At 36.5% G+C, this 24475-nt stretch overlaps 1 protein-coding gene across 2 annotated transcripts in view; it reads right to left on the minus strand.

Annotated features, from left to right (window-relative positions):
• Positions 1-24475, minus strand: part of TDRD3 (tudor domain containing 3) — a 226341-nt gene that overhangs the window by 59028 nt on the left and 142838 nt on the right. For both annotated transcript variants that reach the window (XM_070799977.1, XM_070799976.1), the window contains 3 exons: positions 23233-23389; positions 22344-22469; positions 191-1041 (listed from right to left, as the gene is read on the minus strand). In XM_070799977.1, coding sequence (XP_070656078.1) covers positions 191-1041; positions 22344-22469; positions 23233-23389 — 1134 coding nt within the window. The remainder of the gene's footprint in view (positions 1-190; positions 1042-22343; positions 22470-23232; positions 23390-24475) is intronic.

A 24475-nucleotide genomic window follows, 5' to 3' on the forward strand; every position in this document is an offset into this window, starting at 1 on the left:
AAGCATCCATAAAAAATATTAAATATTTTGCTCTTTCTTTGATAAGTTACATATGCATACATCTGTTCAAAGACTATAAACAAGTACAACCAGAGACTGAAACCCTGTCCCAAAGCAATGGCTTTCTATGGTCTCACTAGACTGTTAGATTCATTAATATTAGTATTTAATAACTTTACAGCATGCATACCTTGTTGTCTTCCCAATAAAGTGCTAAACATTCATCTCCAGATTTCCACAGTTTTGCATACTCCATAGGAATAGATGATTCTAGTACTTTTTCAGGTTTAATTGGCCCAGATCTTCTTTTGGGACCACTACTGTAAAATATTTTATCATCACAGGACGAAGCCATGATGGGTCCTGCTGGCTTAATAGGTCCCACTCGCCTTCCCTTCAGTGGCATTTCTGTCTCTCCATTTGGAACACCAATGAAACTATTCATTCGGACAGGATGCTGGTAATCAGTATTTACATTAAAATGTTTTTCAATTTTTACACCACTAAAAGCTTCATTATTTATTGTTCGTGGCTTCCTGTCATAAAAATGATCCGAATTTGCTGTTTGGTTTTCTCTTTTCCCACGTTTGTGATTATTATAATCTACGGATTCTTGAGGAAAAGGATTTTCTTTTGCCTCTGCGTAGGATGGACCTTTTCCTGATCGGCTTTGCATAGAGTTATCCCTTTTTTTAAATACAGTATCACTGTGCTGGGAACTTAAAAGGTAAGAAGTATCTTTAGTTCTATCATATCTAGAATACGATCTATCACATTTGGTTCTCTCTTCAGCCCATACTTCAGATCCTGAAGAAGTACTTGGTCTTTCAGAACCTCTGTTTCTAGGTAATCCACTGCCTTCCAAAACTGCTTTTGAGTTTTGGGTATCTCTTTGAAAACGAGGAGGTTTTTCATTTCTTGGCTGTCTCGTATCATTTCGAGGAAGATATCGTGGTTGATTATTATCTTTTACTCCATTTTGCTCAGTATTTGACACTCTGTTTTGTCCTTGATGAAGCTGCTGCGGCTGTGATTTAGGTTCTGAAAAGTAAAAGTAATCATATGCATATTAAAATGAAGACTGCATTAATACTTAATTATCAAACTACTCATTTAACATCTTCTACTATCTTCCCACCTCATTATCTTTGCTTGGTTAGACTTTTATGTTTCTAATGTACAGTTTGCCTGGTTAGCCACATTAGTGAAGTAAAGCAATCATATGAACCATAAAAAAATGGTGGATAATTCAAAAGCAAGTTGTATTTGTTACTGAATATTTGCATTGTTATGGCTATCTGTACATGCTGCTCTGGTAATTCATTTCCCAAGACTGGTGAAACAGAACTACAAACTGAAACCACAGAAGCTGCTATGAAACTGTGCAAGTACACCTCTAGCTCAGTTCTTTTCTGAGTCCCCACCTGATGTATCATTGTGTATCATTCACTGTCAGTCAAGTTCTAGTCTTAGCAAAAAAAAAAAATTCTCAGTTCTTTCTGGATCTGGAATTGCTAAGTGTTTGAATTACAATTAGATATCTATTTATAAACCTTCTCTGGTGAAGGACAGGGAAGCCTGGCCTGCTGCAGTCCATGTGATACAAAGAGGCGGACACAACTGAGTGACTGAATAATAACATAAACCTATCAAAGAACAGGTACTACTTGGAAATACAGGGGAAAAAGTGTCAAAATCTGATTAAGCAAAATAGTGTAGAAAATGTCCAACCAGAAATCAAATCAGTAACATGGCATATATACATATACCTCACAGATAATCTGATGGTTATATTTCACATAATGATCTTTACTCTCCTTCGATTTGTTCTGTGTCACTTACTCTTTCTTCCTCCACTGTTTCTCATAGCATGTCTATAACACAATTACAATCAAGTTGACTGGTCCTGGTGCACACATCTTGTTTCTCTTGCCAAACACTATAATCAGTATGAACATTAGGATTATTCTTATATTTTACCAAGGTCACAATACTTCTTAATAGGGATACTACTAAATTCTGGGTGAGAATGCTTCCTGTATTTGCAAGTAAATTAACTTCTTTGATCTCTAGCTACTAAATGCCAAAGCATTCTCCCTTAGCACTCCTAGTCACTGTGACTATCTAAATTGTCTCCATACATTTCCAAACACCCACTGGAGGAGAAAAGGTACCAAGTAAAATGTTCAGATCAGCAGAAATAAAGAGAAGATCTTTAAAAAGGTCCCAAGTGACAAAGCAAGTCAAGACTAAAGATCAAGGCTCAAAATGAAAAGAAACTTCTCAGCAGAGCCAATGGAAGCCAGAAGCTTATCTAACAGACTTTAAATCTCTTTGAAATTAAAGAAAAATTATTTTCTAAGTACAATTCTACATTTAGCCTAACCACCCACTGATCATGACAAAGAACAAAGATTTTTCAAATATGCAAGATCTCAAATACTAGCCAAGACCATCAATAGAGATACTTTTATGAGATCAGTTTTCCCAAGATCTGCTTTACCAATCGGAGAAGGCACTGGCAACCCACTCCAGTACTCTTGCCTGGAAAATCCCATGGATGGAGGAGCCTGGTAGGCTGCAGTCCATGGGGTTGCAAAGAGTTGGACATGACTGAGTGACTTCACTTTCACTTTTCACTTTCATGCATTGGAGAAGGACATGGCAATCCACTCCAGTGTTCTTGCCTAGAGAATCCCAGGGACGGAGGAGCCTGGTAGGCTGCCGTCTATGAGGTCACACAGAGTCAGACACAACTGAAGTGATTTAGCAGCAGCAGCAGCAGTTTTACCAATATAACACAAAAAAAATATCTTATTGATATTGATATCTATTGATCACTAGATCAATATCTATTGATCACTGTAGTCAATATTAATTTTTTTTCTTTAGAAAGAAGAAAAGTAGAAATGAGCATTTTCAGCAGTAAGCATGTTTTGGCACTTGTTAATAAAGGCAGCACCTGCCTCTTGCTGACTATCTGCTATGTGTTAGGTACCCCATACTAGCCCTTTATACACATTATCTATAGTCCCTACAGCTGCCTTAACATACAAGTGTTATAGGGTTTATTTAATAGAAAGACGTAATATATAGTGAATTGAAGAAATTTTTTAGTTTCCAAAGTAAGTCAAATATGAAGGTATTTGCTGACAACAAAGTCTGAATAGATATTTAGGAAGTGAAGTGAAGTAGCTCAGTCAAGTCTGACTCTTTGTGACCCCACGGACTGTAGACTACCAAGCTCCTCAGTCCATGGGATTTTCCAGGCAAAAATCCTGGAGTGGGTTTCCATTTCCTTCTCCAGGAGATATTCCTGACCCAGGGACTGAACCCAGGTCTCCAGCATTGTAGGCAGACACTTTACAGTCTGGGCCACCAGGGATATTTAAGATCCCTGATTTTAACTTCAGGGAGTTAAAGGATCAATTTTTCAAAATTATTCCAGGTAGGAACACCAAAATCTATGATGATCAGGAAGTACAAACAACTTAAGTCATCATGAGAATAACTAAGTATCCTGAACCTCAAATGGCAGTCTGAATAACTACGCATACAGGATGGTTTCAATTAGCCTTGGTAGGTGTGGGAGAATTTGATTACAGCTCTTCTAAAAGAAGAAAAAAGGTAAAGATGTCCTAATCTACTTAACTGATGATATACATTACAGAATAAAACAGTAATTTTACTATTAATAAATATACTTCATTCCCATTATTATGCTGAGACAATACAGTGAGAGAAGAATCTATAAAGAAAACTGATTTTAAAATAAGAACTACTCTTAAAAAAGTAAACTCAATGAGGCAGAAGATAAAATTGTGCTTTTAAAAGAACACAGTTTTCATATACATACAAAATAAAACAACAGTAAGCCAAGGACATGAGTCTGGGTGAACTCCGGGAGTTGGTGATGGACAGGGAGGCCTGGCGTGCTGCGATTCATGAGGTCGCAAAGAGTCGGACACAACAGAGTGACTGAACTGAACTGAACTGAAGCCAAGGAAGGTCCTTAAAGGTTTCACCACTCCTGTATTTCCTTAAACATTTTATCTTAGTTAAGTAATGAAGTCAGAAGTAAATATTTTGAAACTGAACTAATCTATTAAATAAATAAAAGAATATACTAAATCACTAAATTTTGGAAAGATGATTTTAAATATATAAATAGCCCAAGAGTCAAATAGAAAGTGTCTTAATTCAGCAGTTGGAAACTAGTTGCTCTCTGTTGCTCTTCCTGAGGAGGCACTGATGATTCCAAACCACCAAAATAGTAGTGATAATACAGGCCAGGTCTACAGTCACTAACTGAAAATACACTGAGACCCTTTTCTGTACAGGAAGGAGAATAAAACGCTTTGCTTTTTTTCTTCTTTTTTTTAATGAACTGAAAGGGAAAGGTGAAAGGAAAGCATAAATAGAAATCAGTAATATTATATATTAAATAGAGGAGAAAAAATGGAAAAAGAAAATTAGCAAACAAATGACAAAAATTCATCACAAAATAGATAAAATTATAAAAACATCTAAAAGATCAAAGTGATAAAAGTTTATATGATAAAATTAATCAAAGGATACTATGAGTTTCATTTGACTTGTAATAAAATGTTCCTGTTAAATCAGCTCATAAGTTTAAAAAGGCAAGTTCACAAAATAATTGATTACAATGTTTTACAGGCCCATGTTCTGAAATGCAAGGATCATTAACAGTGAATTTATTAATTGTCATAACTTATTTGGGTTTGTACATTAGAATGTGCTTTATAATTAAATTATTAAATTAAATTAAAATTTTAATTAATTTAAAATTTTAATTAAAATATTAATACTTCTTTGCAGAGTATTCATTCTCCAGTTGCAGCTGTACCTGCTTTTTATAGTAGATAAACAGGTACATTTTGTTTCCCAAGATGATCCTTCATTGTATTCTGAGACACCTACTTAAAGAAATGGCTTAATTAATATTTCACTATGTACCGGACTCTACTTAAAAGGTCTTTTAACTACACTACTTCATATAATTCTCCCAACCACCTTGAAAGGCAATATTATTATCCCCATTTTATAAGTGAATTAACAAAAAGCTGAGTTAACAGCTAGAAAACATTAGCGCCAGAGCTTAACTCAAGTCTAACTGAAGAAAAAGACCATAATTTTCTCCCTATGCAAGCTGCCTGCCTGGAGAAACAAAGCAGAGTGTAACAAAACATGTGTTAGCTACAATTTCATTACCTACATCTGTTCATTCCTAGTATGATACAGAAGTCAGAAAAGTTCTTTCACAATCTCTGATGAACTAAAAATTTATAAATCTGGATACTAGGAATGCCAAAATTCTGACCTGAAACTAATAACCTCTTTCCATTAATGCAAAACAAAAGGAATACCTATTTATCAGCTAGATATTATTTTTAAAATGTCATACTATTACTACTAAGTCGCTTCAGTTGTGTCCGACTCTGTGCGACCCCACAGACGGCAGCCCACCAGGCTCCCCCGTCCCTGGGATTCTCCAGGCAAGAACAGGAGTGGGTTGCCATTTCCTTCTCCAATGCATGAAAGTGAAGTCGCTCAGTCGTGTCTGACCCTCAGTGACCCCATGGAATGTAGCCTTCCAGGCTCCTCCATCCATGGGATTTCCCAGGCAAGAGTACTGGAGTGGGGTGCCATTGCCTTCTCTGTAGTACCATGGTAAAACAGATTACCAAATAACGTATATATTAATTCAAGTAGAGTAGTTAAAATTACTGCTGAGTAATCTTTCAACAAATAAAGCAAAATAAAAATAAATCATCAAAGATATTTGTTACAAAAAGATAGTATTAACTGATCAGTACATGAATTCACATTAAAACAGAAGCATAACATTTCCTAATATTTCTATGTCTATATACAGACCAGATTACATTTTTTTCACATCAAAAATTTCAACTAATTTTCCCAATTATACCAATAACGGCTTTTGTGTAAAATATCTTTACATATTTTTATCTAAATACCTTTAGATATTCTAAATATCTAAAATGTCTTTAGATATTCTAAATATCTAAAATGTCTTTAGATATTCTGTAATGATGACAAAACTCTCTGGCTATAAAAGTTTATCTATCAGCTCAAAATTTATATGCTTTGTTTCCTCTTGTAAAAAATTACTTCCTCTATAAATTTATTCTGTATGTATCCTGACTTCGATAACAAAGGTTAAAAAAAGAAGTATATCTCATTCTTAGCAGGTACATATAAACACAAGTGGTTATTAAATGATAATGTTCTCCATATAATAAAAAATAAAATGTAGTCTTTTAAAAATATTATGTGATAGGAAGAGATATTGCTCATCATTCCAAGCTTAAAGTATAACTTTTTCATGCTATATTAAATATGTTCTTTCTTACCACTTTCTTCAAAATAATCATTTTAATGTCCATAGATCATTTATCTATAGGACATCCTTCAGCTTTCTTCTAACCCCACTACTTCGCTGCCACTATTTTTGCCAAGATCTCCAATCAGTGATGTGTTGGAGCCAGTCTGAATACTGCATAAAAACTGATTATTAAATTTTCAGAAAATCTGCAATCTGGTTGCAAACTGAAATTAACTTGAAAGTAGCTGCTAATAATTTGAAATTAGCCATAGCGGAATATTTATACCACAGAAATCAGAAAAAGTTAAAAAGTAGAGCATCACTCCTCTGCCTCCCACCTCTTCTCCAGGGTCAGCTGTTAAACATTCACCAGCACAAGCACTACTAACACTGTGTAAACCAACGGACACTTCACATCCTCTCTGCTTCTACTCCTCCTGCTTTTTTGGCAGCTGTTTTCTCAGCTTCTTTCATTGGCTCTTCCATCTCCATTTGATCTCTAACTTCAATTGCCTGTTTAGTGTATCTCCTTGATTTTTAAAAAACTTAACATAAAATGTATTTCAAATTTATGGTAAGCCAATTTTCACCAATTTTCTATATATTATCTTTAAAAATTTTCACTGAAGTTATCCCTAAATCCATATGTAAATTTCTATATACTATTAATTATTAAATTCAAATAACTACTAACTTTACTTTAATAAGCAGGATATTACCTGTGCAGCACTGTGGACTATTTTCACTTCCCACCTGGTATTTATCTAACACCTTAACACCTTAAACTTCCTGGTTTCCTGCCCTGACAAAAGGATAATGTCAGATGCTATGCTGTCAGAATGCTTGCAAATCTAGGGACCATAATGTCAGATGACAACAGAGACCAGAGCATTTCAAAGAACTCTAACCAATGACCAGGATTTTTGTTCCAGTTATTGGTTCTAGTTAATTTTCAATCAACTGTTGACTGTCACTTGTCTAAAATGCAGTAACAAATGTTGAGGCTTTGACAAACTGCTAAAAGACCTTCTGAGTAAAACTTATCTGTAGTTATATGAGATCAGACACAAGAACTACAGACTACAGGATCATGGGTATAGAGTATTCACTGTAGAAACAATTAATTCAAGTTAACAGTAAAGCACTATCAGAAAAAGTCAAGGACTGGGAAAGTCATACTGGTGGCTAGGGTCAGAGAGAAAGTAAAAAGTAGTGTGTGGAAAATGACACATTTTGCTAACAGCTTATGACTATTCACATAACAACCCTTCATTCCTGGCTTCCAAGGAAGCATTCCACCATCAATTTTAATCAATCAATTGCACAGGGAAATGAGGAGGAATGTTGTTTGATGTAATTAGATGTAAACATACATAATATGGGCGATTGTTTCTTGAGGAAATCCTGTACAAGAACATCCAGCCTAACACAAATATATTCTCTCTCTCTTCATGACCTAGTTTCCTGACTTTTCAACTATTATCATTCTATCACATTTCCTTCCTGTATCCCTACTGTTAAGTCATCAAAATTCAAGCTATAAATCTATTAAGTCAAACTATTTAAACTGACTTGAAACTTGGTTAAATGAAAATAAAACAAAAAGACACCTACCAACCATTAGAAGCCTGAAACTTCATATGCATTAACCATCATCCATTAATATCTGCTACTATCTATTTATATCTGAATATTATGTAGAATTTGAAATTATGCATTACATTAACCAAGATAAATGCTAAGATAAATTCTCACAAAATCCACAGAAAATAAAGAACTGGAACTGCACAAAAACAGTATATGTATTATAGTCTGAATTTTATTCTGTCAATAAGAAGAGTCATTGGAGTATTTTAAGCAAGAGGGTAATGGGACCAAATTTGTGTTCTGAAAGATCACTGTTTGCTATACAGAAGATGAGATGATAAAGTTCTGCAAAGAGTCAGTAGAGAACTGATGAGGGCGCAAAGTAGGAAAAGGGAAGAGATGAAGAGACAGTGAGTGGAGGATGCTGTTGCTACTACTGTTAATTAAAATGACGATAATGTGTTGAGGTTTGACAGAAAACAACAAAATTCTCTAAAGCAATTACTCTTCATTTAAAAAATTAATAAATTTTAAAAACTGATGACAATGCTGCTGACTGTGGTAGTGGTGTGGCACAGCGACCATTATGTGGAGGCCTGTGTGCCAAACACCACGCTTAGCATTTGGCATGCACAATGAACGTGACCTTCCCAGTAACTGCAAACTTAGGCGGTGCTACTGTTTTCCCATCTCCCAATAAAGAAAGAAAGATTTGGCAGATTATATAACTTGCCCAAAGACATACCACTAGCAAATATAAGAGCTGTCAGTTAAGTTAGTGGTAGAATCAGTTGTACATATCTGCCATGGCATCTTTTCAATTCTCCTCTTATTTTGGTAACAGAACTCTGCTTTGAGTGATGGGAACTACTCCCTCCTTTTATATATAATCCAGAATCAATTAAGATGTCTTAGCTCTCCTAAGAAGGTGGCAGATACAGACATTAGAAGACAGAAGGTCTGTTTCTGCCAGATCTCCCAGTTATGAGGACCATTTGATTGTTTCTGAGAAATATTTTTTTAATTACCTTTTCATATTATGAATGGAGATTTGATACCAACAACTGTAGTGCTCTTTTAGCCAAGTTTCTCTGTACTCCTGTTCCAGCCACTTCATACACACCAATGCCAAAATCACCAGTGAAACTCAGTTGAGCTTGGTGAATCAATAATTATATGATGAAAGCTATTTATCTTTTTCCAAAAATAAAAAACATGCGCTTGCAAAATTAAGATGAGCTTTTTTACCTGTGTATCTATACATGTCATTATGCCCCCTTATACACCCTTATATATGTTGGCCATAGGCTATACTTGGTGCTTCATGGGCCAGTCTTTGCTACCACATGACATAATCTGTCAACACAAAATTCAAAGACAGAGAAAGACTTTCCAGTTATATGAGCCAATATATTACCTTTTTACTTATTTGGATTTCTGTGGCTCACAGCTTAAAGCAAACTAGCTTAGAAACTGTTTAGACACTAAGTCGTGTCCGACACTTTTGCGACTCCATAGACTGTAGGACTGTAGCCTGCCAGGCTTCTCTGTCCATGGAATTTTCCAGGCAAGAATACTGGAGTGGGTTGCCATTTCCTTCTCCAGCGGTTCTTCCTGACCTAGGGATCAAACCCACGTCTCCTGCATTAGCAGGTGGATTCTTTACCATTGAGCCACCTGCTGCTGCTGCTGCTGCTAAGTTGCTTGAGTTGTGTCCGACTCTGTAGAACCCCATAGATGGCAACTCACTAGGCTCCTCCGTCCCTGGGATTCTCCAGGCCAGAACACTGGAGTGGGTTGCCATGTCCTTCTCCAGTGCATGAAAGTGAAACGTGAAAGTGAAATCGCTCAGTCTTGTCTGACTCTTAGAGACCCCATGAACTGCAGCCTACCAGGCTCCTCCATCCATGGGATTTTCCAGCCAAGAATACTGGAGCCACCTAGGAAGCCCCAACTTAGAAATCAGTGCCAGGAAAAAGAGTGATACAGTGACAGAACCTAAAATGTAAAATGTGTTCAGCAAAGGAAGGGTACAGGGTAGTGAAAGTCGTTGCATCCCCTAAAAGAAGTTGGCACTCACTCCTCATTGAATGGCTAAACTACAGTCTATTGTCTTCGAACTGGAGCACCTAACTAATGAGGTCAAGGATTCAGAGAACTTGGTATGAAAATGCCAGAGAGATGAAAGGTGCTGGTTGCTTCTTACTGCCTTCAGTAACTCATAAGAAAGTAACAAGGTGGCAAGCTTGAAAGTAGAAAGGTAAGCTTGAAAGTAGATGCAACTTCTCAAATTACACCAATAAGCCTAAAGGACTGAGACTCAGATAATTATGCTTCTTGACAAAAAACATGGAGAAACACAAATAAAACTTGTAACACATATTTAACTTGCAAAATAAGCTACATAAACAAGGAAACAGAGGAGTATAAATTTAAGAAGGTTACCCTGTCCACTTTTCTCACAATGTCCCTTGTTGCTTATTCAGAAAAATTAAGCTTTATTTGGTTTTATTTAAGATGTAGAAAGTTAAAACAGTAAAGTATTATATTAAGGCATCCCTTCCCTCTATTTCTGGCCAACCTAGATATCTTCCATGATAACAGAAAGAATAATACCTACTTTTTCTGTCCCAAGCTGACACTTAAAATATATATTTCTAGTGCCCATATTTTCAGTGGGCATTGTTTTAAATGGTAATTACATATTACTGAAGTAATTTATTGATAAACTTAAGGTATGTAAAGTTGACAGCTGGCCTGATAATCTGGCCAGGACTATATCTAGTCTACAAAAACCAAAAAAAATTTTAAAGCCTATATATAAAAGCCTTTCTGAATTCAAGCCTATCACAAATTGATCAACTTAATATTACCAACTTGATATTAAACTGCTAGAGGTCATAGACACTATAGTGATTACTCTCATATAACAGTGTAATCTAACCTCATTTTTTTCATAATATTGACAATAATGTCAGGTAGAATTACATTTGACTCAAAAGGCACAACAAAAAAGTTGATAGGGGAAAATCTCTAGGAAAAGTACATGTGATGAACAGCTACAGGCACTACTAATTCTATTGCATTTTGCTTCCTTGTACTTTGCCAATATGCATTTATTACAATTAAAGATCTGTGACAACTCTCAATTGATAGATGATGCTTAGCGCTTTTGAGTAATAAGGCAATTTTTAATTAAGGTAGGTATATACATTGTTTTTTAGACAGTGTTATTGCATACTTCTCTCACATCCATACACGATCACTGGAAAAACTATAGCCTTGATAGACAGACCTTTGTTAGGAAAGTAATGACTCTGCTTTTTAATATGCTGTCTAGGTTGGTCATAATGGCTTCAGTCACCATCTGCAGTGATTTTGGAGCCCAGAAAAATAAAGTCAGCCATTGTTTCCACTCTTTCCCCATCTATTTGCCATGAAGTGATGGGACCAGATGCCATGAGCTTAGTTTTCTAAATGTTGAGGTTTAAGCCGACTTTTTCACTCTCCTCTTTCACTTTCATCAAGAGGCTCTTTAGTTCTTCTTCACTTTATGCCATAAGGGTGGTGTCATCTGCATATCTGAGGTTCTTTATATTTCTCCCAGCAATCTTGATTCCAGCTTGTGCTTCCTCCAGACCACCATTTCTCATGATGTACTCTACATATAAGTTAAATAAGCAGGGTGACAATACCCAACCTTGATGTACTCCTTTTCCTATTTGGAACCAGTCTGTTGTTCCACGTCCAGTTCTCACTGTTCCTTCCTGACTTGCATACAGGTTTCTCACGAGGCAGGTCAGGTGGTCTGGTATTTCCGTCTCTTTCAGAATTTTCCAGTTTATTGTGATCCGCACAGTCAAAGGCTTTGGCATAGTCAATAAAGCAGAAATTGATGTTTTTCTGGAACTCTCTTGCTCTTGACAGTCCCTTGGACTGCAAGGAGATCCAACCAGTCCACCCTAAAGGAGACCAGTCCTGGGTGTTCATTGGAAGGACTGATGTTGAGGCTGAAACTCCAATAATTTGGCCACCTGATGTGAAGAGCTGACTCATTAGAAAAGACCCTGATGCTGGAAAGATTGAGGGCAGGAAAAGGGGATGACAGAGGATGAAATGGTTGGATGGCATCACCGACTCGATCGACACAGGTTTGGGTAGACTCTGGGAGTTGGTGATGGACAGGAAGGCCTGGGGTGCTGTGGTTCACAGGGTCGAAAAGAGTTGGACACGACTAAGCGACTGAATTGAACTGATTGCATACTTAATAGACTACTGTATAAGGTACACATAACTTTTACATGCCCTAGGAATTAAGAAAAAAAAATGTGACTTGCTTTATTCTAGTGGCTTGAACCAAACTCACATCATCGCTAATGCATAACTGTACATCTGATGGGAGTTTTTAAAAATCAGAATAAAGGAATGATAGTTTTATTCTTTTACAGAAAATTATATAATACAATATGAAAGCAAATGTGTTACTTACCTGCATTAAATCTGTCAAAAACACATTCTTAGAGGATGTATTATTTTTTCCCAAAAAACCTAACATATTACACAGAATTTGATATGACATAACAAGTGCATCCAGGCCTGGGCTTATTAAATTAAACACAGCTTCCAGGGATGCCCAACCTAAATAAAATTCTCAGAGAGTGTAAATGACACAAAATACAGAAGCAGGAGAGGTTTGGTGACTTAACTAAGTTAGAAACAAACATCAAAAAACAGACAAACAAACATACACATCACTGAATCATGATTACTTATAATCAACTTAGTTCTGTAACAGACCCAAATAATGATACTGATGATAAGAATGTGAATAAAATTAAAAGCCCATAATTCTTCCCATTAGCCTTCCATAAGGCATTTAACCAATAAAATTTGTGGAGACTCTATCCTGAAAAGCTTTCTACATTTTTCTTAGGTGAAGAGTTTCCCATCATGAAGAGTTGATTTTGCAATATAAGATTTATGGAACAATGACAAATTTTGAAGGAAACCCAAAGTGGAGATTCAATTTTACAAAAGTAAAAATTTATTCTGAGCTTTACTTCAGTTAAAAAGAAATATGAAATCATAAAATAAACAGAAAAACAATTCAGTAGTTTGCTTCAACTGTTTGCTTTATTATGAGCCTCAATTCCTCCAGGAACATACGAACAGTATAAGGGTTAACAAGAGAAGGAGTAACAGAAAGATCTCTGAAGGAGACCTGAGGATGACCCCACATATTAATCCTGTCACCTTTATTGTGACGGGATTATGTGAAGACAGCCAAGAGAATATAGGCATACTTTTTTTTTACTGCACTTTGCAGATTTTTCATTTTTTAAAGAAGAACTGAAGGTTTGTGGCAACTCTGCACTGAGCAAGCCTACTGGTACCAGCAGTGTTGGAGAAGACCCTTGAGAGTCCCATGGACTGCAAGGAGATCCAACCAGTCCATTCTAATGAAGATCAGGCCTGGGTGTTCTTTGGAAGGACTGATGCTGAAGCTGAAACTCCAATACTTTGGCCACCTCATGAGAAGAGTTGACTCATTGGAAAAGACTCTGATGCTGGGAGGGATGGAGGGCAGGAGGAGAAGGGGACAACAGAGGATGAGATGGCTGGATGGCATCACCGACTGGATGGACATGAGTTTGAGTGAACTCTGGGAGTTGGTGGTGGACACGGAGGCCTGGCTGCAATTCATGGGGTCGCAAGGAGTCGGACACGACTGAGCAACTGAAATGAACTGCACTGGTACCAGCATTTGCTTTCTTCCATTTTCTGTGTTGACAAAGGTCTGTATACTCAAAGCTATGGTTTTTCTGGTAGTCATATACGGCTGTGAGAGTTAGACGACAAAGAAGGCTGACTGCCGAAAAGAACTGATGCTTTTGAACTGTAGTGTTGGAGAAGACTCTTGAGAGTCCCTTGGACTGTAAAGAGATCAAACCAGTCAATCCTAAAGGAAACCAACCCTGAATATTCATTGGAAGAATTGAGGCGAAGCTGAAGCTCCAATTCTTTGGCCACCTGATACAAAGAGCCAACTCATTAGAAAAGACCCTGGGAAAGACTGAGGGCAGGAAGAGAAGTGGGCAACAGAGGATGAGAAGGTTAGATCGCACCATGAACTCAATGGACATGAGTTTGAGCAAACTCTGGGAGATAGTGAAGGATAGGGAAGCCTGGGGTGCCACAGTCTATAGAGTCAAAAAGAGTTGGACATGACAAGAGAGTTCCAGAAAAACATCTATTTCTGCTTTATTGACTATGCCAAGGCCTTTGACTGTGTGGATCACAATAAACTGTGGAAAATTCTTCAAGAGATGGGAATACCAGACCACCTGACCTGGCTCTTGAGAAACCTATATGCAGGTCAGGAAGCAACAGTTAGAACTGGACATGGAACAACAGACTGGTTCCAAATAGGAAAAGGAGTACAAGGCTGTATATTCTCACCCTGCTTATTTAACTTATATGTAGAGTAAATCATGAGAAATGCTGGGGTGGAAGAAACACAAGCTGGAATCAAGATTGCCGGGAGAAATATCAATAACCTCAAATATGCAGATGACACCATCCTTATGGCAGAAAGTGAAGAGGAACTAAAAAGCCTCTTGATACAGGTGAAAGAGGAGAGTGAAAAAGTTGGCTTAAAGCTCAACATTCAGAAAACGAAGATCATGGCATCCGGTCCCATCACTTCATGGGAAATAGATGGGGAAACAATGGAAACAGCGTCAGACTTTATTTTGGGGGGCTCCAAAATCACTGCAGATGGTGACTGCAGCCATGAAATTAAAAGACACTTACTCCTTGGAAGAAAAATTATGACTAACCTAGATAGCATATTCAAAAGCAGAGACATTACTTTGCCAACAAAGGTCCGTCTAGTCAAGGCTATCGTTTTTCCAGTGGTCATGTATGGATGTGAGAGTTGGACTGTGAAGAAAGCTGAGCGCTAAAGAATTGATGCTTTTGAACTGTGGTGTTGGAGAAGACTCTTGAGAGTCCCTTGGACTGCAAGGAGATCCAACCAGTCCATTCTGAACGAGATCAGCTCTGGGATTTCTTTGGAAGAAATGATGCTAATGCTGGAACTCCAGTACTTTGGCCACTTCATGCAAAGAGTTGACTCATTGGAAAAGACCCTGATGCTGGGAGGTATTGGGGATAGGAGGAAAAGGGGACAACAGAGGATGAAATGGCTGGATGGCATCACTGACTTGATGGACATGAGTTTGAGTGAACTCCGGGAGTTGGTGATGGACAGGGAGGCCTGGCGTGCTGCGATTCATGGGGTCGCAAAGAGTCGCACACGACTGAGCGACTGAACTGAACTGAACTGAACTGAGTGACAGAACAACAAAATTCTCTGTGTCACACTTTGTAAATTCAGGCACTATTTCAATGTTTTTCATTAGTATTATATTTGTTATAGTGATGTGTGATCTGTGATCTTTAATGTTACACTATGACTTGCTGAAGGCTCATATTTAACAATTAAGCATTTTTAATAAAAGTATGTACTTTTCCAGACATAATACTATTGCACACTTAACAGACTGTAGTATAGGATAAGCATAACTTTGAAATGTATTGAGAAACCAAAGAATTTTGTGTGACTTGTTTTACTGCGATATTCACTTTATTGTGGTGGTCTGGAACCAAACCAGAAATTTCTTCCAGGTATGCCTGCATGAGACATCTACAAGTATGAGAATCCTTAGTCCATTTATGTATCAATTTATTGTTCAGCTGTTTGTGCTCATGTGTATTATCATCAATCTCCTCTGATATGTTGTCAACATCACCAAAGAAAGAATTTATGGGGAGAAGAGCATCTACAGAAAGGGTGAGTTTCTCCGGTCCAACATTTAAAACACTGAAACAACAAACCAAGCTGTATTTTCAAGTTTGTCTGTTTCAAGGATTTCTCAGCCATTCAAAACAACTAGTTAGTTTTATTTTGGAAACAAATCTTTGAAATAAAGACTATAATGTTATTATGGATTACAAAAATGCCAGATCATATATGATTATTGTATTCAGAATACCTCCTGCTAAGACTTTGTATTTTGTTCAGTGTTGCTTACACTAAATAGATGATAAAAAGGACATCATTTAGACTACATAAATAATAATATTCTTAGTAATAAGTATTCCTATGATGTTTTATGTTTGGGTCTTCTTCGGTCTCACAAACTAACAGTAAGTTTATCTGGGGTAAGAGCTACATAATCCATTTATTTCCCTGAATTTTCTAAATTTGAAACATTTAATAAATGTTGTATCTCTACCACTTATCACAGACCAGGTACAAATAAAATTCTATTGAAAATGAATAATTTCTTACAATGCATTCAATTGTAGCCTTACTTCAGTCTCAATCCCATTTTCCACCTTGCCAATGGACAAATTATTTTTCTGAAAGCACCAAACTTGCTACTCTCATGGGCTCTATATTGGCATTTGGATAAAATAAAAACTCCTTTTATCAACTAGAAATAGTACTGCAATGAACATTGGGGTACATGTGTATTTTTCAATTATGGTTGTCTCAGTAGTAGGATTATTGGGTTCCATGAAAGTTTTATTCCTACTAATAGCTTTTTAAGGAATCTTCATATGGTTCCAAATAGTGGCTGTATAACTAGGATATGCAAGCATGTCCTAGATGTTCATTGAAAGATGAAAGGATAAGGAGGTTGTGGTACATAACATACGATGGAATTTTACTCAGCCATAGAAATGAACACATTTGATTCAGTTTTAGCAAGGTAGATGAACCTAGAGTGTGGTATAGAGGGAAGTCAGAAAAACAAATACTGTATTGCTGTTGTTCAGTCACTTGGTCATATCCAACTCTTTGTAAACCCATGGACTGCAGCACGCCAGGCTTCCCTGTCCTTCACTATCTCCCAGAGTTTGTTCAAATTCACATCCACTGAGTCAAAGATGTCATCCAAACAACTCATCCACTATTGCCCACTTTTCCTCCTGCCTTCAATCTTTCCCAGGGTCTTTTCAAATGAGCCAGCTCTTTGCATCAGGTGCCTGAAGTAGTGAGAGGGTAACAGGCAGGAAAGCCAGGGGTCTCCAAATGGAGGAAATAGGCTGCAAGTGTTAGACTTTTTTTTTTTTGTCTCTCTTTTAAGAGGCAGGAGGAAACAAGCTACAAGTGTCAGATTTTTTTTCCCTTCTCTATACAAATTTAAAAGAGGGTTTCTCTTAAAATTCTGTCTTGCCAGGACGACACCCAGTTCCACCTGAACTTAACTTTTCTCAAACCTTGAGCTAACCAATGCGTTTTTCTTGTGGAAATGTTTTTCTTAAGCTATGTTAATGAACTATGTATTTACCCTATACTCTGTCTGTCTTCACATCAGTTCTGCTTAAGACTCAGAACCCATAAGGGCTCAACAAACCAGTATCTTTTACTCGTACTCTGTTCTCCTAATCTATGTTAATGAAACTATATATTTACTTGGAAACCTGCCTTTCTTTAAGATTCATGTCAATTGTTTTATGGCCCGGGATGACTCACCTGATGCCAATGTTATCTCAAAACGCACCTTGTAGGTGAGGGGCCTGACGCCACTCAGAGTTTTGAAACATCTCCTTTCTCTAGTTAGCAGCTTGCTGATAGGTATAAAACATACTGTTAAAGGCTAGCAGGGCACCACTCTTTCTGCCCTCTTTGGATGTCTATGTCAGAAGCTTTCTCTATCTCTTCTACACCTAAATAAAACTTTATTACAACAAAAGTTCTGAGGGGGCAAGCCTTGCCTCTGACCCTGGATTGAATTCCTCTCCTCCAGAGGCCAAGAATCCCGGCGTCTTTAATAGCTCAGCAACAACCTTTCAGTAGTGGAGCTGCAGCATTAGCAGCAGTCCTTACAAGGAATATTGAGGGTTGATTTTCTTTAAGATTAACTGGTTTCATCTCCCTGCAGTCCAAAGGACTCTCGAAAGTCTCCTCCAGCACCACAGTTAGAAAGCATCAATTCTTCATCGCTCAGTCTTGTTTATGGTCCAAACTTCACATCTGTACATGACTACTGGAAAAACCATAGTTTTGACTAGACTGGACTTTGTCAGCAAATTGATGTCTCTGCTTTTTAATATGCTGTTTAGGTCTGTCATAGCTTTTCCTCCAAGGAGCAAGTATCTTTAATATCATGGTTGCAGTCACCATCCACAGTGATTCTGGAGCCCTAGAAAATAAAGTCTCTCACTGTTTTCATTTTTCCCCATCTATTTCCATGAAGTGATGGGACCAGATGCCATGATCTTTGTTTTTTAAATGTTGAGTTTTAGGCCAGCTTTTTCATTCTCCTCTTTCACTTTCATCAAGAAGCTCTTCAGTTCTTCTTCACTTTCTGCCACAAAGGTGGTGTCATCTGCATGTCAGAGGTTATTGATATTTCTCCCAGCAATCTTGATTCCAGCTTGTTATTCACCCAGCCTGGCATTTCTCATGATGTACTCTGCATGTAAGTTAAACGAGCAGGGTGACAATATACAGCCTTGATGCACCCCTTTCCCAATTTGGAACCACTCCACTATTCCCTGTCTGGTTCTAACTGTTGCTTCTTGACCTTGATACAGGTTTCTCAGGAGGCAGATCAGGTGGTCTGGTATTCCTATTTCTTTAAGAACTTTCCACACTTTGTTGTGATCCACACAGTCAAAGGCTTTAGCATAGTCAATAAAGCACATGTTTTTTCTGAAAGTCTCTTGCTTTTTCAATGATCCAACAGACATTGGTAATTTGATCTCTGGTTCCTCTGCCTTTTCTATATCTAGCTTGAACATCTGGAAGTTCATGGTTCATGTACTGTTGAAGCCTGGCTTGGAGAATTAGCATTACTTTACTAGCATGTGAGATGAGTGTAATTGTGCAGTAGTTTGAGCATTCTTTGGCATTGCCTTTCTTTGGGGTTGGAATGAAAACTGACCTTTTCCAGTCCTGTGGCCACTGCTGAGTTTTCCAAATTTGCTGGCATATTGAGTGCAGCACTTTCACAGCATCATCTTTTAGGATTTGAAATAGCTCAAATGGAACTCCATCACCTCCACTTTTTGTTCGTAGTGGTGCTTCCTAAGACCCACTTGACTTCGCATTCCATAATGTCTGGCTCTAGAGGCAATGGCACCCCACTACAGTACTCTTGCGTGGAAAATCCCATGGACGGAGGAGCCTGGTAGGCTGTAGTCCATGGGGTCGCGAAGAGTCGGACACAACTGAGTGACCTCACTTTCACTTTTCACTTTCATGCATTGGAGAAGGAAATGGCAACCCACTCCAGTGTTCTTGCCTGGAGAATCCCAGGGACGGCAGAGCCTGGTGGGCTGCCGTCTATGGGGTCACACAGAATCGGACACAACTGAAGCGACTTAGCAGCAGCAGCAGCAGCAGGTGAGTGATCACACCATCGTGGTTATCTGGGTCATGAACTTCTTTTTTGTATAGTTCTTCTGTATTCTTGCTACCTGTTCTTAATATCTTCTGTTTCTGTTAGGTCCATACCATTTCTGTCCTTTATTGTGCCCTTCTTTGCATGCAATGTTCTTTTGGTATCTCTAATTTTTTTGAAGAGATCTCTAGTCTTTCCCATTCTATTGCTTTCCTCTATTTTTTTGCATTGATCACTGAGGAAGGTTTTCTTTTCTCTCCTGGCTATTCTTTGGAATTCTGTATTTAAATGGGTATGTCTTTCCTTTTCTCCTTTGCCTTTAGCTTCTCTTCTTTTCTCATTTATTTTTAAGGCCTCCTCAGACAATCATTTTGCTTTTTTGCATTTCTTTTTCTTGGGGATGGTCTTGATCACTGCCTCCTATACAATGTCATGAACCTCCATCCATAGTTCTTCAGGTACTCTGTCTATTAGATCTAATCCTTTGAATCTATTTGTCACTTCCACTGTATAAATGTAAGGGATTTGATATGGTGGAAACCAACAGAATATTGTAAAGCAATTATCCTCCAATTAAAAATAAATTAAAAAAAATATTTTAGGACAAAATCCTCCTGATCTGTATCCAGCCTACCACTTCCTTCTGTGGCCTTCTGTTTCCATCTATCCTTCGATGGAACTAATGTTCTTGATGCCTCCAAGCCTGAACATTCAGAGTTCCCTACATTTGGTATACCCTTCCCTCAATACTCCCTCTTTAACCTGTCTAAATGCCACCCACTCTAGGAAACCTCTGCCCATGTCTCATCTTGGTTAGCCGGCCTCTCCACACAATATTCTAGGAAAGAATAAAAATTTGCTTCACTGAGAATAGTGGTTATCAAGTAGGACAGACAACTCTAATGTAAGTTGGAGGGGGTAATTTCCAGCATTAGGATGATCAATGCAAAGTGTGAACTTTGATAAAATTTTAGAGTCTGTACAAATATTGGAAATATCTAATTTTTGAATTTGGGGATTTATGAAGGTCACAGGTTATATTCATTGTGAAAATCAAGGGTGTGAAATACCACTATAATGTCCATTTCTTTCTCACATTCCACATTCCTCTGTAACATGTTAATAACAACAAAGCAAATACAAAACAGTCTACTATAACAATATCCAATAATAACATGTGTTCATAAATATCTGTCCCCTCAGAAATAAGTCTAACACTGATACTCGGTTTTGAGTGTATTATTCATCTCATATATCTTAATTAACTTTAATACCTTTTTCCAAGTGGAATACTTATATTACTAAATTTTGTTGGTATAGGATGTACTCTGTGAGAACTGAAGGATGACAGACACACAGATCACAGTAGAATTGCTATTCTCAGTCTCAACTTCATTACAAATTAGAAGAGACTCTAGGAGTCAAAAGCAAATAAGTGTAGAAAGTGTTAGTTACTCAGTTGTGCCCAACTCTTTGTAACCCCATGGACTACAGCCCACCAGGCTCCTCTGTCCATGAGATTTCCCAGGCAAGAATACTGGAGTGGGTTGCCATTTCCTTCTCCAGGGGATCTTCCCTACCCAGGGATCGAACCTGGGTCTCCTGCACTGCAGGCAGATTCTTTACTGACTGAGCTACAAGGAAAGTAGGGAAAGAGAAGGATAAAAGGAAATCAAAGAAGCTCTGATTGGGATAGTATACAGGGAGGTTGGGACAAAAATATCTATAAGTCAGAGAGATTTTAAAAAGCGATAGAGGTTCTCCTGCTAACCTTGTAGACACAAACATGTGAACTGCTAGAGATGGGGTCAAGTGGCAAGGACCTGAGGATCTCTAGGAGCTGAAAGCACTACCCAGGAAATATTAAATGAGAAAACAATGTATGTCAATCCTATATCCACAATTAAGTGAATTTTGCTAACTATCATGAGCCTGTAAAAGGACTGCAAACCTCAGACAAGATGATAGGCTCAGCTAAAATCTTAATTTCAGTATGTGAGACCTTGATCAGAGATTTCAACTAAGCTACACTTACACTCCTGGACCATCGAAACTATGAGATAATATATTTGCAATGTTTTAAGCTATTAAACTTTTGGTATTTTGTGAAATAGTATTAGAAAATGAGTTCATCATGCTTTAAAAAACAAGCAAAAAGAAAAAAGCAAATATTGATCTCACGTGTCTACTTACAAATCATCTACATTCTACATCCAACATTTGTTTTTCAAACAATGCATTATCTTTTCTTTGTACCCTAATGAGAGATTCCATTTTCATGAAATTTGTACATTCAAAATTTATTATAAAACCATTTTATCTTTGAGCTTAAATTTAATTCAAAATATATCTGAAAGAGAAAATTAACCCTAAAAATACTTTCCCCAAATCTTTGGAATCATATATTAAAATCTTTTAATTCTAGTAAATCTTTATCATATTCTATGCTTAAAAATAAACAATTAACATAATTATATCTCTTCCAGTATTATGTTAATCACTAAAATATATCACACTAAGAAATATACCACAATGTGAGAACATACTCACTCACTGTGCTCATTTAATCCTAACCCCAACCACACATTTTCATACAGTGTGTTAATATATAGAGAAAAAAGAGACTAATTTCAGAATCCAAAAAGTCATATGTAATTACATAATAATAATATTAATAATTTCTCCAACATAACAATGTTTTCATAGCTAATCTTGTCAGTCAGTAAACTGGGATAAAGAATTTGATGATATTGTCTATCATTCAGTTAAAGGGCAAAATAAGCTTCAATGTTTTCAGAATACAACAATTAAAATTTTATTCTGTGCATTTGTCAAACAGGAAATTTGTGATTAAATAAATTTACAAAATTCAGAATATATGTTTATATTGTCAGTATATTATACTTTCTTGTATAATTCCAAATAAAGTTTGGTACTTTAAACAGAAATCTACTTTAAGTTTAGCCTACCTTCCACACTCAAAGTCCCCATTTTAGACTCCAAGAAGTCAAATAATGTGCTTGGTGCTGATGGCCTTGCATTTCCTAGTTCTTCTTCATCTTCAGATCTTATTCGCCCCCTGCCTTTCCCTTTACCTGAAGAAGTAAAGTAAGATGCATACATTATACATGCAAAAACAAAAGGAGAATATACACTAAAATATTATCAGCAGACCTCTTAAGTAAAACTTTATACACATATTTCTTTTCATATTTTTCTGTAGGATCTATATCCTTTATAACAAAAATGTTTTTAAATGACTATATTAACTAGCACCTTTAATCTTCTAAATGGCCTATCTGGAAATTTGTTCATGTAAATTGTGTTTGAAGGAAATAAATCATTTTTATAAGATTTTTCTGTAACCACATTTTTTTAAATTGAAATACAGTTGATTTACAATGTTGTGGTAATCTCTGCTATATAGTGACTACTTATTTTTTTAAAAGAATATATGATTAGGATTTGAAAAATGACATATGCTTGACCATACAATAATTTAAAAGTAACACTAAATAAAAGTCATGTTCCTGTTAATTATTGTTTGTAGACTATTTAGTCAGTTATAAAAGTGGCCTAGTTCTAGAAATAGATTAAATAGAGCCAGTTATTTTATATTTTCTCTATTACTCAAAACCTTGTTTTATTAGATCTACTTTATTTTACATAAAGATGAAGACTATGAGACTAAAAATAACCTATATGTCTCTGTGGTTCCAAAATGGGTGCTCCCTCCACTTACCATAAAGGTAAATGAAGTTACAGACTTCACAGCAACAAAACCCAGTTTCTGTCAACAACATACATTTCTCTGAAAAGCAAACAATATCGTCTGGCACATTGATTAATGGATTATACCTCTCAAAGGTGGACCTGTAACAGGTTTCTGTTTATTGCTGTTAAGAAGTACATTCAGTGCTGCTTCTAAGTTGTTGCCATTATCCATGAGAGCTTGCCTTGATGCTTCTTTACTAAAGCCCATTTCTGTTATGTGTCTCAGAGCCTTCTCATCAACCTATAAGCAACAAAGAAAAGTTATGCCGATGGCCAATAAACAAGTGAAGTATAAGTTTTTAAATATATATTGTTTTGTAACTAAAAATTATATCTGATGTTTATGGAAAAACGTAATATTAATATATTATTTGCTGGCTGTTTTTTCATACCAACACTCAAGAAAAGATCTGTGATATGCAAGGTTGTGCCTTGAGTATTTTCTTTGCACCATTACAAATGCAAAACAAACAAAAAAAGAAATTTTATGATATGTCACAATAAAGCTTTTGAAAATAAAACGGGCAGTGAAAACTACCTAATGAAAAATTTTCATGGTTAATACTTCTCTGTCCTAAGGAAATACAATTTATATAGCACCTCTTAAAAAATTCAAAGTATAAAAAGAAGCTAACAAAATGGTACCATCTCAGTAGCTTGGTTTTTTTCCTACTCTCTATTGTTTCAATATTCTGCTTTATATTTATAAGCAATACTATCTATGAAGGTTTGACAACCTATACCTCAAATTAAAAAAATCTACAAGTGTCAGAATCCCATATCTTGAAAAATATGGACCTGAGTAGAATTAAAGGACTGTTTAAGTACCATAAACATATCTCATGAAGACATTTATCAAACCATAACCAGCTGAGAAATACACAACTAACTTTTGTACTTTTATGAGTTGAGATGGATAGGCTTTAAGATAGTATTTAAGACAGCATGCGTGTTGCTCACATCTACTCTCATACCCACGTAGGCACTGATAAAGGACTTTAAAAAAAAAAAAAAAAAAACCTGTTTTTTAAAACTCTGACTTTTTTTTAAAACTCTGATTTTATGAATTCCAAACACAAAATCCTTTTCAAACACAGTAATAGCTATTAATAGGTCAGAGTTACACATAAGAGAAAATTGACATCCCTGCTGTAGATATGCTAAAGTAAATGTAAAAAGGTCTGGACATTAAAACTATAATCCACCCTTCTTATTCAAAACTTATCTAAATGTAAAAAAAAAAAAAAAAAATCCTTTCAAAGGCTTTCTCTCTCCCAATTATTTCACAAGTAAATATCTAATTAAGAATACTGTCCCTTATATAGAA

The sequence above is a fragment of the Bos indicus genome, chromosome 12 (genome assembly GCF_029378745.1).
Source record: "Bos indicus isolate NIAB-ARS_2022 breed Sahiwal x Tharparkar chromosome 12, NIAB-ARS_B.indTharparkar_mat_pri_1.0, whole genome shotgun sequence".
Classification (NCBI taxonomy): Eukaryota; Metazoa; Chordata; class Mammalia; order Artiodactyla; family Bovidae; genus Bos; species Bos indicus.